At 27.2% G+C, this 18,565-nt stretch overlaps 2 protein-coding genes across 7 annotated transcripts in view; one reads left to right on the top strand and one right to left on the bottom strand.

The window, feature by feature from the left end:
* Positions 1-972: 972 nt before the first annotated feature.
* On the top strand, positions 973-10,838 carry LOC111627531 (ribosome maturation protein SBDS-like). The gene is made up of 5 exons (XM_023371127.1): positions 973-1,149; positions 3,601-3,730; positions 9,153-9,353; positions 9,503-9,664; positions 10,366-10,838. The coding sequence occupies exons 1-5, from the start codon at positions 1,022-1,024 to the stop codon at positions 10,492-10,494; spliced, it is 750 nt and encodes a 249-aa protein (XP_023226895.1). The 5' UTR covers positions 973-1,021; the 3' UTR covers positions 10,495-10,838.
* Positions 10,519-18,565, bottom strand: part of LOC111627529 (mevalonate kinase-like) — a 62,322-nt gene continuing 54,275 nt past the window's right edge. For all 6 annotated transcript variants that reach the window (XM_023371124.1, XM_023371122.1, XM_023371121.1 and 3 more), the window contains 3 exons: positions 12,884-13,000; positions 12,658-12,817; positions 10,519-10,662 (listed from right to left, as the gene is read on the bottom strand). In XM_023371124.1, the coding sequence (XP_023226892.1) occupies positions 10,547-10,662; positions 12,658-12,817; positions 12,884-13,000 (393 nt within the window). In that variant the 3' untranslated portion in view covers positions 10,519-10,546. The remainder of the gene's footprint in view (positions 10,663-12,657; positions 12,818-12,883; positions 13,001-18,565) is intronic.

The following is an 18,565-nucleotide window of genomic DNA, read 5'->3' as shown; positions in this document are numbered from 1 at the left end:
TGAATAGAAAGTGTGTTTTCAAGATTATAGGATATCCACCATAAAGGTTAAAAAAAATAAATGCTATTTTCAGTTTTATCGATATTTTAAAATACAAAAACATTTTAAAAGAAGTATTAAAATAACTTTTTTCATCTTATTGTAGAGTTAAGTACAGCTTTGAAAACGTTTTTTGTTTTTATTTAAAAAAATGATTTTAAAATGTTTTCTTTGAACAAAATTATTATTTAATATTATATAGTTTTAATTAAAAATTAAAGTTATAAAGTTTATTTTTAGGGAAAAGGATTTGGATGAAGTTCTCCAAACACACACAGTATTTGTTAATGTCTCAAAAGGACAAGTTGCTAAGAAAGAAGATCTTATTAGAGATTTTGGTACTGATAATCAAACAGAAATTTGCAAAGAGGCAAGTAAATTTGATAAAATGTAAGATTGCAATAAAAAAGAAATTACAGGAGAGCATCAATTATCCAAATACCTATCAACTGAAACATCGGTTAACTGAAAGCGTTCCAGTCAGCAAATTCAAATTTCTGCTAGTGCTATGGCACTGCAATATTTGGCTATGTCTTGGGCTACTCCAATATTATTTTTGTTGGTGAGCATGTTTTAACTGGCAGCTCTGGCATGACCATATTATATCATTAAAAATTATTTCTTTATTCTGCACAAACAAAATAAACATTTTGAAAAAACAAAAATAAAATATATTTTGGAAGTTAATCTACCATCAAAAATGTTCTGATTCATACATGTTGAGAGGGTACTTAAGGATGCACCAGTACTTGAACGAGGCTTTTTTCCCCCCATCATGAGCTATATTCTAGGACCTTGCATCGTGAGTGGTGTGTTTTGCTTCAGCTCATAGGAGAATATAGCCCAAGCAGCTGACATCTCCAGATAAACCCAAGAAAAAGAAAGAGTTTTGCTTGTTTTGTCTGGTGTTTTTCTGAGGACTGTGTCGTTATTGCTTTGGATTTTGTAATTGATCACGTGAAGTATCTGAAGATTATTAAATATGTCGATTTTCACTCCAACAAACCAGATTAGGCTGACGAATGTCGCGGTGGTGAGGATAAAGAAGAAAGGAAAACGATACGAGATCGCTTGCTATAAGAATAAAGTCATGAATTGGAGAATGAAAGTGTTGGTATTTTTGGTTTTCTTAAATTTAAATTGACATATCCTTGTGATTTTATAGGTAAAATATTAATGTCGTGCCAATATAAAATTCAGTTTAAGTGTAGTTTAAGAACGAATATCTTATCTATTCGAATTCAAAGTAGTACACGTGTATGACGTGTACATAAGAGGTAATACCAATTTTAAAAGATGATTTTTTATAGCAGATGATGATTTTGGCCTTCTTTAGCGGCCTGCCTTGGGTTATCCAATGAAAAAGCAAAAACAACTACAGTAGAAGATAAAAAACTGTGTTCCAATTTATAATGTTCTGTAGCTTTAAAAGGTGTTCTAACATAAAATGTTCTATTTATAATACTTATATATTTATTAAATAATTTAAAAAAGGTTATATAAAATTTTATTTATAATACAATTTATAAATGCTCCAAAGAGTTGATATATTGGCATGGGCGTGGATAGACTCGTGTGATTTTGCAAAGGAAATATGCTGATGCTGCAAATTTTGCAATGATCAGCATTTTAGTGAATACCTCATTTTCGATGGCCGGGCGGTCGAGGTGACATCCTACCGCTCTGCGGGACCTGGGTTCAAATCCGAACATGTCGAAATATCCCCGGGGTGAGCTGTCCGGATATGTTGGTCTCTGTCCTCACCACCCGGCTACTCCATTGTGGGTCTTGCCAAATCTATAATGGACTTGCTGAAAGAAGCCATCTAAGTGTCCACAGGGCAAAAAGAGTTTAAAAAAAAAAATACCCTGTTTTTCCCTTTGGTTGGCCAGTGGTATAAAGATGAAGATAAATGAAATTTTAAGAGATATTTTATTATTCAAGATTCTAAAATATTTAATGTTTCTGCAACGCATCTGAGGCACTCTTGTGGCACGTGGGTTGGGAAACACTGCTTTTTAGATGATTAAAATAGTTTTTGATTATAATACTAATTATTTAAAAGTTTCTAAGATGAATATAATGCTTTTTCGTTTTAATATTTTGAAAATTTATAATGTATAATTTTAATAAAAATATAATTCTTTAAAAGCAAAAATACATTAACTCTGCATGAATAAGTGTTTTATTATTATGGTAGGAATGTTTAAAGATTTTATTTTTTCAATCTGGAAAATGCAATCCAATAAAATTTTGAACTTTGGTAATTATAAAGTTGTATTCCAAATTTAGCAGAGTTTAAGAATTTAAAAATAATTTCAAAATAATCATCAATTAAAATGACATGAATATCCTAAGTATCATAAAAAGATGATTGAATATGTGAAAAATGTGCTAAGTTTTGTTTATATCTATATTATGCAAAGATATTTTTATTGATTTACTATTATACAAATAAACAGTTATCTACTTAACTGTGCTCTACAAAAGTTTTTACTATTTTAGTTATTGAAAAAATGATTTTTACTATTTTAGTTATTGAAAAAATGATTTGAACAATAAATTTATGATATTTAATTTTCTAAAATTTTTATTCTAATTTGAATTTCTTTAGGAAAATTGCTTGAAAGGAATTGTGGTATTTAGATTAATACAACAATTTAATACAGAATAGTTTCTAATGTTTTGAACTATAACTTTATATCAAAACTATTCTAAATGACGATTAATAACATAATTTCTTTCAAGTAATAGCTTCAAAATATATATATTTTAAAGTATTTTTATTAATATATTTATTGTAAGTGAATAGCAAAAATATAATTTTTTAAAATTTTGTAATAAAATGCTGTTTTCAGTAATGATAATGATTTCTTAGAGAATATGAAATTCAAAATTTGAAGAATGACTTTCAGCAAATTAATTAAAATAATGAATAATATGAAAATGATTTTCTTCAAAATCTGTTTGAACTAAGTTTCAAAATAAGTGATAAAATTCAATCCTAAATATAGAATTTTGATGTTATCACAGTCTGATGTTTATTTTTTACTTTATTTTAATTTCTTTTGATTTTATATAAAGATTTTTTAAATTTTAAATAATCAAATAATTATCTTAAAAATGCTGAAAAGTTCAAGGGATCATTATTAGATTATTAGATTAAATGTTTTTCAAGACTATTCATGTATCATTAGATCCTTAACAAAATTCTTAAAGCTAACAATATTGTGTAGTACTTTTGTTAAGGCTTAATACATAGCAAAACATATATATTGTATCTGAATAGAAAGTGTGTTTTCAAGATTATAGGATATCCACCATAAAGGTTAAAAAAAATAAATGCTATTTTCAGTTTTATCGATATTTTAAAATACAAAAACATTTTAAAAGAAGTATTAAAATAACTTTTTTCATCTTATTGTAGAGTTAAGTACAGCTTTGAAAACGTTTTTTGTTTTTATTTAAAAAAATGATTTTAAAATGTTTTCTTTGAACAAAATTATTATTTAATATTATATAGTTTTAATTAAAAATTAAAGTTATAAAGTTTATTTTTAGGGAAAAGGATTTGGATGAAGTTCTCCAAACACACACAGTATTTGTTAATGTCTCAAAAGGACAAGTTGCTAAGAAAGAAGATCTTATTAGAGATTTTGGTACTGATAATCAAACAGAAATTTGCAAAGAGGCAAGTAAATTTGATAAAATGTAAGATTGCAATAAAAAAGAAATTACAGGAGAGCATCAATTATCCAAATACCTATCAACTGAAACATCGGTTAACTGAAAGCGTTCCAGTCAGCAAATTCAAATTTCTGCTAGTGCTATGGCACTGCAATATTTGGCTATGTCTTGGGCTACTCCAATATTATTTTTGTTGGTGAGCATGTTTTAACTGGCAGCTCTGGCATGACCATATTATATCATTAAAAATTATTTCTTTATTCTGCACAAACAAAATAAACATTTTGAAAAAACAAAAATAAAATATATTTTGGAAGTTAATCTACCATCAAAAATGTTCTGATTCATACATGTTGAGAGGGTACTTAAGGATGCACCAGTACTTGAACGAGGCTTTTTTCCCCCCATCATGAGCTATATTCTAGGACCTTGCACTGTGAGTGCTGTGTTTTGCTTCAGCTCGTCAGTGAATATAGCCCAAGCAGCTGACATCTCCAGATGAACCCAAGAAAAAGAAAGAGTTTTGCTTGTTTTGTCTGGTGTTTTTCTGAGGACTGTGTCAGGACGTGTCGTGCTGAATAGGAACGTTTTTGATACTGGATTAACTTCCAAAATATATATTTTTTAAAATATTTTTCAATATATTTATTTTGTTTGTGCAAAATAAAGAAATAATTTTTAACGATACAACACTATTATTATTTTAAAAATATTTTTGTTAGTCTTAACATTTCATTAGTCCGAAGTGACACACAATGGAGAAAAATTTCAATGGGGGATAGGTTAATATATTTTTTCATATATGATCAGTTATCTGAATTGCTTTGGATAATCGATGCTCTACTGTACATAGTGTTACCATCCATCCAATTTTCACCTGGACAGTTCAGGAATCGACTCACTGTCTGGGTGAACTATTAATTTTGTCCGGGAATATCGTGAGCAACCTTGTCGACTTTTTTTTTTTCGATTGTACGATTCATATTCGTACACATTTCCAATATTCAATAGAGCTAAGTCATCTGTAGTTGTTCTTTCTTAATTTAGGTTAATTACATTACTCCTACCCAAGTGTTCCTAGTCCCTAACTGTAACTGATTTAGAACTGGCATGCACTGCACGTTATTCTTCACATTGCAAAATGACATTGCATGCGTCAGGAACTTCTGTTTGAACAAACCTCACATGCCGTCCAGGTCAGTGATTTTGAAAAGGTGGCAACACTAACTGTACATTATATAATTGAAATGTATAATTTAGAAGTATAATAATCCACGAAAACCTTTCTGTACAAGTGTTATGTTCTTAACTACTCCACAAACGCTTTCGACCTCCACTGAGGTCTGCTTCAGGTGGTGACTGACCGTGTTTCTTTTATTATTTATTATTACTTATTTAATATTATTATTACGTTATTATTACTCAACGAAGTGTTAAGTTGTTGGAAGTCATTTTGTTTTAGAAGTATAGCATGAAAAACTAATCATTTAAAATAAAAAACTATAAATGCTTCCAGCATTTTATTAAAAGTATTTATTTACTTTATAATGTCCTTAAGTTTTAATGAAAACTAATGAGAAAACAACTCCAAGTTTTTTAAAAATAACAAAAAACAAACTGTTTTGTTGGAGTTTACCTTTATTTACCAATTACTCTAGCACTGGTTGGCAATCAAGTCCATCATCAGGAGACAGCTACTAAGTTATAATGAAAACAATTTATAAACATGTAACTAGAAATAAAGAAAATAAATAAAACATTGTATTTTAAAGTAATCAAAAAAATGTAAAAAGAAATAATTCATACAGTGAAGCTAACCTAGAATTTATAATAAAACGTTTCTGCTTCTGACACAATAAAGTGCTATAAATTAAGACACTTGGCGGTTTTTCTCATCTTTATTCAGTTGATACGTATGAAAAATTTATGCATTTTGAGCTCCTAAGCCCCTCTTCAGCCAACTAAAATATTAAAAAAGGATACAACACATATATAGAAAAAATACACAAGTTTTGTAAAGTTTATAAAATTATCGTGGTCAAAAACATACCTAAGCATACAAGTTTTATAAATTAAAGTGACATCAGCTTATTCTTAATACTTTCAGCCAACTAAAATGTTAAAAGAGTATACAATACATATATATAAAATTATACAAAAGTTTTTCAGAAATTATAAAACTATCTTGATCTAAAACATACTTTGGATACAACTACTAAAGTGGTACACAATTGATTATACTTTCCACTCATAAATCTGTTCTGTTTCTTTCGATACACATTCACAAATTTACATATTTACATATCTGACATCTATTGCAATTTTACAGCTGTATATGGATTGGTAATTTATTTAACATTTTAATATTTAATATTATAAATTATTACATGGACCTCAGTAATAATACAATATCTCAAAGTTGGTAAACATGATTAACAATTAATATAAATTTACATATTATCTGCCATCTATTACAATTTTACAGTTGTATACTATTGTTAATTTATTTAACAGTTCAATATTTATTATTATAAATTAGCTCATTGATTACAATAATAACACAATTTTGAAGTTGGTGAATTAATATAAAATTTTTAACCAATTTTCACTTAGAGATGCTACGATTTTTATTTATACTATTTTGATTTTTGATTATTTCTATACTTTCTTTAAGGTTTCTTTTATATGTATCTTTTTCTCTGTGTAAAATATCTATATTATTTTTATCTATATTACAGTTATTTAAAAGATAGTGTTCATGAAAGGTGGAATTTAATCTTCGATATTTCAAATCAGCTGTGTGTTGTTTCAGTCTTACTTTAACTTTACATTTAGTTTCACCAATATAAAATTTAGTATTTTGACATGTGCATGGGATTTTATAAACTATGTTTTTGCTTTCTTCCTTTGTTATACAGTAGAACCTCAAACTCGGCCTAATGTGGACCGAAGGGTGGCCGAGTTTGTGAAAATGCCGGGTTATCGGGAATGGGGTTAAAAAAGAATAAGTATGCGTGATTCCTCAGAAAATACTGTACTGTACTTGTATGAATTGTTTGCTTGAGAATACAACAGAGAATAAACTGCCCAAATACCCTTAAACAAAGGAAAAGTACGTACTTTATGAAGGCATAGAGCCTTTACTACATGAAAATGAAAATTAATGAATACACTGTGTACAGTAATTTACCTGATAAGACAGACCTCAGAAAAATACTTTATGAGAGCTTTTATACTTTTATAAAGCTGTCTATAATGAAAATTAACTAAGGATTTTTTTGCCCTGCCAGGGTGTGGCCGAGTTATCCGGAGTGCCGGGTTATCGTGAGCCGAGTTTTCGAGGTTCTACTGTATTTGTTTTTCTAACATTTTTTGCACTTAATCTAGAGAGTAGCTTATCATGTCTGTACTAGTTTTACATTAATTTTTTTGACTTCTTTATTAACTTCCTCGTACAAGCCTCTTATGTGTGAGAAACGAATGTATTTTATGTCTGTTTGTTTAGGATCTGTTTTTATTTTCTTATCAATTTTTTTGGCTATTTCTTTTTCCCAAGTGCTAAGAATTCTGTTTGGGTATGCTGAAAGAATAAATTTTTTCTTTATTATATTTAGATGTTCAATTTGCTTGGTATTTATACTAGTTCTATTTTTGATCTTAGGGTATTCCATATTAAATATATTTTGTTTTATATGAAGTGGTATGTTAGAATTATAGTAATATTAGAATTCGAACCATTTAAAAAGCTATGTTCAATAAATACTACAGTTAACTATAATTCTGTTCACCCTCTTTGAAGCTTAATAACGCCTGTGTTTTTTATCGAAAATTTCTGAAATTTTGCAGGGAGGTTTGTTTATTAGAGAGATTGATGCTATTAAATTTTGTTGATTTAAAGGTCAAATGTATCTCCAGGAGGATGATCTTACTTGTTATTAGCATTTACAATTTTTTATAAAACTCATCCTTACCCCAAAAATTAAGCTTTTTGCCATTTTATAATAGTTGATATTTTATTTAAAAAACTTTAACAGATGGCACCACCAGATGTTGCTGGGAAAGTTACACAACTCATTGCTGGACTATTTAAATTAGCTTTTCTGTGATTTGTTGAAATGAAATGTTCAATAATTTTCTTTTCCACATCTATTCAACATTGCATATTAGTTTGTAATTTAGTTTTTAATTCTAGTCATTGAAAAATATGAATTAAATACTTTAGTACAGTAGACCCCCTATAACACGGGTTCCTATAATTACAATTCCTATAAGACGGCGAAAAAATTGCGATGGTATCCGTACAAACCTGGTAAAAAAAACTCCTATAATTCGGTAAAACGTCATCAGCCGAACTACTTTCCGCCATCCAGCGCCATACTACGGAGAATTTAGGCGGGTAAATTGAGTTTACTATCGTCTGTACAGTATTATATATAAATTAGGTACTGTACATATAATTATATATTAATTATATATAAATTAGGTACTGTATATATATTATTAGGTACTGATTATATATTAACTTAATTTATTGTAACTTTATTATAATTATATATATATACTTTCTGCCATCCAGCGCCATGCTACGGAGTTTAGGCGAGTAAGTTGTTTATTGTCGTCTGTACAGTATGTAAATTAGGTACCGTAAGTCTAATACAATACTGTACTTTTATACATTTCTTGTGAAAGAAACATTTCTTATTCAACGGCCATAAAAATTATTTATATTAATGATGTCTCCAAAGTTCAATGAAGTTTTCGCAGAAAAATAACTTATCAGAAATCGCAGCCGCGGTTTGGTGCGTTGCTCCGCGACGAAAACAAGCTTGAGCAATGGTGACGTCGAATGGTGCACACTCGGTAAGTAATCGTACAATTTTTTGTTTATAGCGGAGTTTATACTGATTATTCCCAAAAAAATATACGTATTTTGGAAATGTTGAGTCAAATTTGTCTAGAATCGATTAATTTTATGGAAGGAAACTTTTCAAACAGCTGTAGTCCGTAAACTTCACATGTGTCGGGCTGTGATTGGTAAGGACTCGTAAGAAATCGATTCATAAAGAACAGAACATATCTACCGTGTTATAGGGGGGTCGACTGTAGTATTAACATTGCTGTTATTTGGATTTATCAAATCTTTGCTTATTAATCTTTGTGTTCATCAGTTCAACATTAAAATAATGATTTATACTTTTTGTTGTTGTTGCAGTTCAAAGTTCTAACTTACTAATCATAGGTCTGAAAAATTCACTTGTATTAAATTAAAATAAAACTTGGTAGAAGACAAGACCTAATTTTTGTTTTATTCTTGGTTATTTTCTTTTAATAATTGCATAAAATTTTATTTGAAAAAATTGAGAGTTAAAAATTAAGTTAATTAAATTAGTATAAAATTGATTTAAGATTTGAAATATTGTTTGTAGATTTTGTCAAAGGGAGAACTTCAAGTATCAGAAAAGGAAAGACAAACACAATTAGAATCTATGTTTCGTGATATTGCTACAATTGTTGCAGACAAATGTATTAATCCTGAAACTAAGAGACCATATACTGTGAGCATTATTGAAAAGTGTATGAAGGAAATCCATTTTTCTGTTAAGCCCAACAAAGGTACTAAGCAACAGGTAAATTCAAGAAATTTTTGAAATTTTTAATAAATATAATAATTATTTAAAATTTTAAATTGTAGAACAGAATTTTGTAATTTAAATGTAACTTTAGATATTACAAAATTGTATGAGTATAATTTAATAGGACTAAACACTCAACATAGGCATTGGAAGTAATTAAGAAGCTTCAAGAGAAAATACAGATTGAAAGATCTCAGATGAAATTGAGAGTTTTCATTCCTGCTGGAAAAAATTTTAGAAGTAGAATTAAGGATCTTGCTTCTACAATTGAAAATGAAAGTATGGAAGATGGAAACTTTGAAATGGTAAAAATAATTTACAATATTTTTCAATCAAATATAGTGCATTAATTTATAGTTTATAATGTTTGCTAAAAATATATATTTTAATGTTTTAGCAATCAAAGGAAACACTCAAAACTAATAATTATTTCTATTTTTACATGCTTACATTAATGATCAATTATTATACATATCTTTAAAAATGTGATTTATATTTTTTTTTATTTGAACAGCCTAATTACTTCACATTAACATTAATCAAAATCATTGTGAAATTTATAACAGGACAAAGTGGCTAGTTTTCTTTATTATTGCTGTACAAGAAAGTATAGACATGATGGTTCTTAGGAGAAATTGGTCATTAGATAATGTTATATTATTAGTAAAATGAGTACAGTATGCAAATGTTAATTTGGCTTTCCTCATATAAGAATAGCTACAACAAAAATAAATAACACTGGTTACCAAAACCAAACATCAAGTTTGTCAGATAAAGGATAAACTTAAATTCATATGTAAAACTCTTGAATATTCTGTTAAAAAATACTGAATAATCAGCTCAGTTAATGAGAACTAAAATTTTTACAAGTAAAAAAAAAAAAAGATTTCATTACAATTTACCCTAAGTATACATATTTCCATACCAGTGGATGAATTTAATTATTACAAATTTTTACGTAATTGAAAGCTAAATTCATAATTGCATTTTGATTTTTAAATATTAGATTTTCTTGACGGACCCAGGAAATTTCAGAAAAATTGATGAACTAGTAAGGAATGAAACCAAGGGACGAGGCCAATTAGAAGTGATCAGTTTGAAAGAAGTCCAGGAGGGAGATGAGATGTTAGAGTAATGTTGTACAAAATTTTTTATTTTTCAAAAATATACAGTAATTTTGTTGTTAATTATTGATGAAACAAAACACCTGGACATCCAAGGAGCACATCCCAACATTCAAATCCTTTTTCATGAAGTATTTGTTGTAAGACATGCTTTTGTTCTTTCTGCCATTGGCTTGAATCTGAAAAAAAGAACTTCAATAAAAATATTTGATGCAAACACCATAATAAATAAAACAGTACATTTTATATTTTTATAATAGTTAATTCTGATTATAAACAAACTGAAATCTTAACAAGATTATGTTAATTGTAAGTAATTACATTTATTAAATAAAAATATTATTATAAAGTTGTATTTTTGACTGCTGATAATTATTTTGACGATACTTTTCATCTTTAATGTGCTATTCAATTTTATAATCTAATTTTACAACAACATATTTAAGGAAGCTTCTCAATTATAAAAATTAACCCAAAATGTTCTTTCATTTATGTATTCATCACCAGAAGTTTGAGTTTTTGCCTAAATAAACGTTATCATCATCTCTCAAATTTTTCCAACATGCAATTACTACATAATTTGAGTAAGTGTAACAACAAAATAAAATAATGATTATTTTGTTGTTACACTGTTTATTTTTTTCAATCTTTTCATTTTCAAGATTATTAATCTATTATAAACAATTATTCATAAGTGACTTAAATGAATTATTCTTCTCACCAATAGTATATGAATGAAGATGACTTAATCATCATAGCTACATACTTATTCTTTATAGAACAAAATATCAATTTATTATTGTTTTTCATTCCTCTGTAATTTTCTGGAAATTTTTGATAAAACTATTACTACTATTGATTTCTCAGTTGATGTATTCATCCACCAAATCATTTTATAGAAAATGACATCAATCCATCTGATTTGTGTGATGAAAAAGTACATCCAGCTTGAGGTCTGTCTAAATCTCACCAAATTAGACAATCTATTTTCTAGGTCATTGATTAGCAATTTGAATGCTTTTGGTATTGAACATGTGAATACTAAACATCATTCTTAAAGATTTTGGTAGATAATGCATGCTTGATTATTCAAGAGAACCATATTTCAATAATAAATTTAAATGATTGAAGATATGCAAAACATAGATTTAAAAATTGTAATTAAATATTCTTTGTGATGCTTCAGAATTCCAAATTTTTCTAACAGGTAAAAATAATTCTAAAAAGAATGATAAATATATAAACTTTGAAAGCCGTTTCAAATAAATTATAATTCATGGTTTAGTTTTTTGGGTCAATTTTATATTAAACTCTTCACATAAAATTTTCCAAATGTTAAAATTGTAACAATATTACATATTTACAATATACAATATTAGTAATACAACATTCTAAATTCAAACAGAAAAGTATCCAAAGTTCTATTCCTCTTGAGATTTAATTATATTTGAATTAGCATTCTTAAGACTGATTGTAACCTCTTTGGTTATGCATGAACTCTCCAAGATTGCATTAAATCCCTTTCCAAAAATTCTTGATAATGGAAATAATAGTTAGAATCTTATTTAATTCTTCTAACACAGTTTAACAAATTAGGAAATCAATGGATTTTAAAATTCTGAAATATTTGTTAAGGATTTTCTGATGGTGTTAAAGATTTAATCTGTGGGGAAAATCTTTTCCAAAATTTCTCAAATAGAAGTAGGTAGAACTATTAATTTTTTTGTTAATTGTTAATAGAAGAATTAAATATGATTTTAACAAAAAAAACATGATTGTTTGAGTTGTAAACTTGACTATTTTAAACTTTTTTTTTTTTAAAACATCAGTTCCAGTTATTAGTTTTATTTTATTAACGTTCTAATCTACACTTAACTGTAATATTAATATTATGCTGATACATTGTTGTTTAAATAGATGATGATCAAAATGTTTTTTTATTCATTTTAACATTGTAATTAAATTTTTGTAATACATGACAATTCTATTATTATAATAAATCTAGGATTCACTATAACCTATATTTTCAGAAAAACTAAATTAAACCTTATTAAAAATGTATTAGAAATTTTTTGAAGTATACATAAATATCATCATTATTATTTTCTATATAATTAATATAGATAAGCCAGTTATGAAAATTACAATAAAAAATAGAATAATTTTATACTTACTGTTAGCAACAGATAATAAAATAAATGCACAGCCTCCACCTCCTGCTCCAGTCAATTTAGCACCAAGTTTCTTTGCAGTGGCTATTTCAACAATAGTATTGAGTTGAGGATGACCTACTCCAAGAGCATTTAATAAATGATGATTTATTGTCAGCAGTTCCTGAAGAAATATATTAAATAAGATATAAGTGAATTAAAAAAAAAAGAAGAAAAAGTTGGGACTTACTTGTAATTTTTCTAGCAAATCATCAAATGTTTGGTCTTTATATTCTTTTAACATTTTCCATGTACTTTCACTTATGCAATTTATAGCAGACATTACATGATTGATGACTTCTTTATGCTAAATTTGAAATTATTTTGAATAAATAACTTATAAGCATTTAAAATAGAGATTTTCCAAATTAAATATCTTAAAGCACATATGTATGAGTTTAAAAACAGCTTTATTAATTAAATATTTGCTATTTTGCCAGAGTGAAAAAAAAATTTAGAACTTGATTACTCTTAAATTTTAAGCACAGATTATTTACAATTAAGTATTTTAATTTTTGATATTAATTAAACTACTTAGGCAGTAATGTAAATGTATTCATTTAATTGTAAAGGTACTACAAATTTTTACTTTAGTGTAAAAAGTTATAAAACAAACAAAGATACAACACAGTTTCAAAACATAGAGGAAGAATATGAAAAAACAGAAACAGCACCAACAGAAACAAGGCCTGGCAACATGGAGATGGGAGAATAGGGAAGATACAAGGTGAGATAGAGAAAAATTTAATTGATTTACAATTTTTGAAAATACACTTGTGGGAAAAAAAAAAATTTTAAAGACACTCTCATTACCAAAATGCATTGCAGAAAGTATACCTACAAGAGATAATATTTTAAAATTGATATATTGTCTAAGATCTGCAATTCAGTTTAAATACGTAAAAATAAAAATGTTAAAACGAATTTTGAAAAAAAAAAATCAACAAACACAACAATGTGTTGAAACTGTAAAAACAAAGACAGAAGCTTTAAAAAGATATGAAAACAAGAAATATGAAAAACTTAATAAAAAATTTGAATATCCAACAATAGCTAAAATAATAGAACATAAAAAATCGTTAGTTCTGAATAAAACAAATGTAATAATGCCAGAAGACATAGGCCTACTTGATATGTTAAATAAAGTCTAGATTTTAATGGCCCAAATCAATGGAGGTTAATAGATATACTACTGAATTTGGACTATGTGTGTAATAATATGCCAGAGAATGAGTCAAACATTATAAAAATAAACATTAGTAACAATATTATAAATTATATAAAAAGTGAAGGAAATAAAACGATGATTAGAGATAAAAATTATTTTAAATACAAACACCAGATTAATAAGGTATATGATTTTTGAAAAAAAATAACCTAGAAATTATAAAAGTTGACAAATCAAAGCAAATTGTTATAGTTTCAGAAAAATGGGTGGAAACAAAAAAATTAGAAGTCATCACGAATAATCAATTTCGAGAGTTACCGATTAATCCAAAAGATGTCATATATAAAGAAATGAAGAATCATATTACAAAATTGATGCTGAAAAATGGTTTATTTTAAACGAAAACAACGAATGGATACCAAAATTGAAAGTTCAGTTAAAAACACACAAAGCAGATGAAAAGATAAGACCTATCATAGACTTTAAATATTCTACTTTATTCTACTTTTTAAGAATTTTTCTAGATTATATAAAGTCGTTTACAGAGGTATCAAAATTCTCAATTTGCTATACATAATACAGATGAATTCATATATGACCTAAAAAACTTAGATATTGATGAATGGCTAGTCTGGACATTGTTAATATGTATCCATCAATAACCTGGGAAATGAAAATAAATTAACACAGATAAATATGGAACCAGAAATTATAGATTTAATGGAGTTTGCATATAGAAGCAATTATTTTGAAATTAAAGACAGATATTTTACACAAACAAAAGTTATCAGTATGGGTTCTGTGATTGGTCCAAAACTAGCTGAACTTGTGATGATAGATATTGATAATCAAATTAATAAGATACCAGGGATATACTTTTATAAAAGATATGTAGATGACATTTTTATTCTATATAAAGAGACACAAATTAAGATGGAAGAAATAACGAAAGTAATTAATAAAATAACAAAAACGTTACAATTTACAATAGAAAAAGAAGGAAAAACTAATCAAGATATAAATTACTTATAATTGTAACATCTAAGAAAGAAGAATGAATTAGAATTTAAAACTTTTAAAAAATCTTGTTCACACAGACAACAGTTAAATACAATCCAAATATACCATTATATATAAAACAAAATATATTCTCTATGGAATATAATAAAATTAAAAATAGAACTAATAAAAGTGTTAACATATATAATAATATTAAAGACTTGAAGAAGAAATTCCTATTAGATGGATATCCTAACAGACTACTAAAAACTTGGGAAGATAAAATAAATAATGAAGAGAATCCTAATGTGAACAGAATAGACAATGAAAAGACTACTAGACAAAAATGAAGAGCAGAAAAAAATTAAATATATTCCATTCCCTTATATTAGAGGTTTATACAAAAAAATTGGTGCATTTTATCTCCTTATTAATGTAAAACTTGCCCCGAAGTATAAAAAACTTTTTGCTAGACTAAATACTAATAAATCCATATCAAAACAACAAGTAGGTGAGATAAAAAACATTGTATACCAAATCCCATGTACATCTGAAAATAAAAAATTTTACATAGGAGAAACTAAGAGAAAGATGAGGATTAGATTAAAGGAACATGTAGCAGATTTAAAACATCGTAGAATTAATTCAGCTTTTCTTGAATATTGTATGTTAAATAACTGCAATATTGACCAGAATAATGTAAAGATCCTACATAAAGAAAAAGAAACTTATAGCAGAAAATTTAAAGAGAGTATAGAAATTTTAAAAAATAAACATTATATAAATAAAAACTTTAAAAATCAATGAGAATTGGCTAAAAATACTGTAAAAATTTTTTAAGGGAAAAAATTTTTAGGGAAAACAGCATTTTTTAAAAATTTTTTGAAGAAAAATTTTTGGAAGAAATCTGAAAAATAGTTGAGAATTTTAACTTGCAATTTTTAAATAAGAATTCAATGCAATGCAAATTACCATAAAGGAAAACGCCACTAGATGCTGAGAGCTGAACAAATACGATTTGTAAAAGTGAAGTTTAGTTGAGTTGTCTATGTAAGAACTATTACTAATATTAAATAAGGATGAAAAGTTCAATCATATAGATTATGTGGGAAATAGTACTGATATTGAAGAGAAAAGTTCAATCATGTAGATTATGTACGAACTGGTACTGACATTAAAGAAGAAAGAACTGTTCTACATGTCCATTCTAGGATCTTCTTGATATCTCCAGGGACCTTCTGTGAATATGTACGTAATGATAGGTTCATAATATAGTTTAATATCTAAGTACTAAATACATTAACTATATTAATTTTTATAAGACTTAATAGAAGTTTGAGGAGTCTTCAAGATCCAGAAAAGCCTAACTGTGGAAGTCTGGGTCTTGTATGTACCAAGTAAGATTAAGTCTTTAGCCTGGTATTTGAAATAATCCAATATATATTATATGATTCCTGCTTGTAGTAATACACATCTAAAGATGGAATTTGTGATTTTAAAGGTATGTTATGTGCTACTTGTATAATTCACAATTTTTTAAATTCATATGTTGGGTTATGGTGTATGTAAAATTGGTTTTATATGCTTTAGTTGACTGAAGAGGGGCGAAATGAAACTCGAAACGTGTGTATAAATGCGTATCAACAAATATTGAAATAAAAGAATGAATAGTGCCAAGTGATCATTGCATTTATAAAACTCTAAAGCCACATTGCATTTATAAAACAAACGTAAAAAGTTAAGTTTATTATGATTGCATTTCAGACAAATTGAAAATTTTTGTTCAATAAAATTTTACAATAAACTGTGAATCCTTTTTATTTATTACAAGTATTTATCAGAATTAACACTGATTAAATAAAGCAAACTAATATAATTTCAGTAAATTTGTTTTTATTATAGTTTGTTAAAACTTTTTCTTTATTCAGCTTCTCTGAATTCTCAATGAAAACGTTTTTATTTTGTTACTAGTAATAACAAAAATAAGCTATTAATTTAAATTTGTAATACAAATATTTCAAATTGATATATTGATAAATTTTAAAATAAAAATATTTAAACAAACTTTTCATTACTTTTTCAAATGCATCTAACAAGGAGGTCACAAGGACTGGGAAACTGATCTGAATGAAACTTATTTCTACAGTAATCCTTCCCTAGTACTAAAACATAGGAAAAAGCTAGTGTGCAAAATGTAGCCAGTTCTGAGAAGAATATCCTTGAAAACTAGAATGACAAATGTCTACTAATCCTACCCATAGATTTCTGTTGAATCTGTGCAGCAAAACAGCTGAGGCTCTTGACAACTATGTTAACTTACCAGCAACCTTTTTTAACACATTTTTAATGAATAGCAAATCATTTTATTATTGTAGTTATCAATAATAATATAATTTCAATACTCATAAAAGTAGCAAATAATAATACAGTACACATCGTTTATCCGAATCAATTGGGGACTGGGGTTGTTTGGATAACTTATTTTTCGGATAACTGATTATGTACGAAAAAATATATTAACATCTTGAAATTTTTCTCGTTGCGTGTTGCTTTGCGTTGAATTTTCGTCGATGTTAAGCCTAATGTAAACTTTTTAAAATAATTGTGGCTATTGTATCGTTAAAAATTATTTCTTAATTTTTTACAAACAATAAATATATTGAAAAATATAAAAACAAAAAAAAATTATACTTTAGAAATTAATCTAGTATCAAAAATGTTCGATTCAGCATGACACAAAATTGCCAGGGCTGCCAGCTAAAACACATACATCAATCAAAAAAATATTGGAGTAGCCCAAGATATAGACAAAGATTGCAGCGCCACAGCACTAGCGAAAATTTAAATTTGCCGACTGGAATTCTTTCGGATAACTGACGTTTCGGATAACCGACTTTCAGATAAACGACGCTCTACTGTAATAATACTCACTATTTGAAAAACTTTTAAAGGTACAGTACCTCCTGAACAAACTTTCTATGTCTATGACAGATAGTGTCAATAATAACTTTAATAGGTTTTTCAGCATTATGTAGTGGCAAATGATAGCAACAATGTAGGATTGTAGGAAATCACATATTATGGGTTCCTTCCTTTTTCTTCCTTTTATACTCTTAATTATAGGGAGCTATACATTATATGGTGTTTAACAGTGCAAAGACAATCTAATGATAGGCGAAGATTATAATAGAGGTGATTATCAGAACCAACTCCCAACATATTTCCCTTTGTGCATCAGCAACAGCTTTTGCTTTGTATTCTTTCACATTGGAATTTAAAGATTCTGCAAAAAAGAGTGAAAAAATCATTTAAAAAAAACTGTTTGATACAATGGAAGGAAGATGTAAAAATAGGCAGAATGAGACTTGACAAACTGATTCTGGTACTTTCAAATGCCTTAAAGGATGTAACACATTTCATATGTATGAAATCCTTATCAATTGTTTTGTACCTAAAATATTTAACAAGTAACAAGAATCTTGCAAGACGGCATTGGTAGCTGCTGTCCCTTTCCAATCAACATATTTTTCTTTTCAAGTGAGTCCTATGTGGATCAAAATATTCAAGTGAAGACATTTTATTTTACATTGCTTTATCTTATATGTCAGCTGAAGAGATTTCATTACTCTTGAGGAAACTATAAACTCATCAGAAAGATTCTAAACACAAACTAGAAATATCCTCAATTTTCATTTGGAATTTGTT

Source organism: Centruroides sculpturatus, unplaced genomic scaffold, assembly GCF_000671375.1.
Source record: "Centruroides sculpturatus isolate CEXI.00-Female unplaced genomic scaffold, Cexi_2.0 scaffold273, whole genome shotgun sequence".
Lineage (NCBI taxonomy): Eukaryota > Metazoa > Arthropoda > Arachnida > Scorpiones > Buthidae > Centruroides > Centruroides sculpturatus.
The sequence above is the reverse complement of the archived record's forward strand: the minus strand, read 5'-3'. Positions and strand labels throughout refer to the sequence as shown.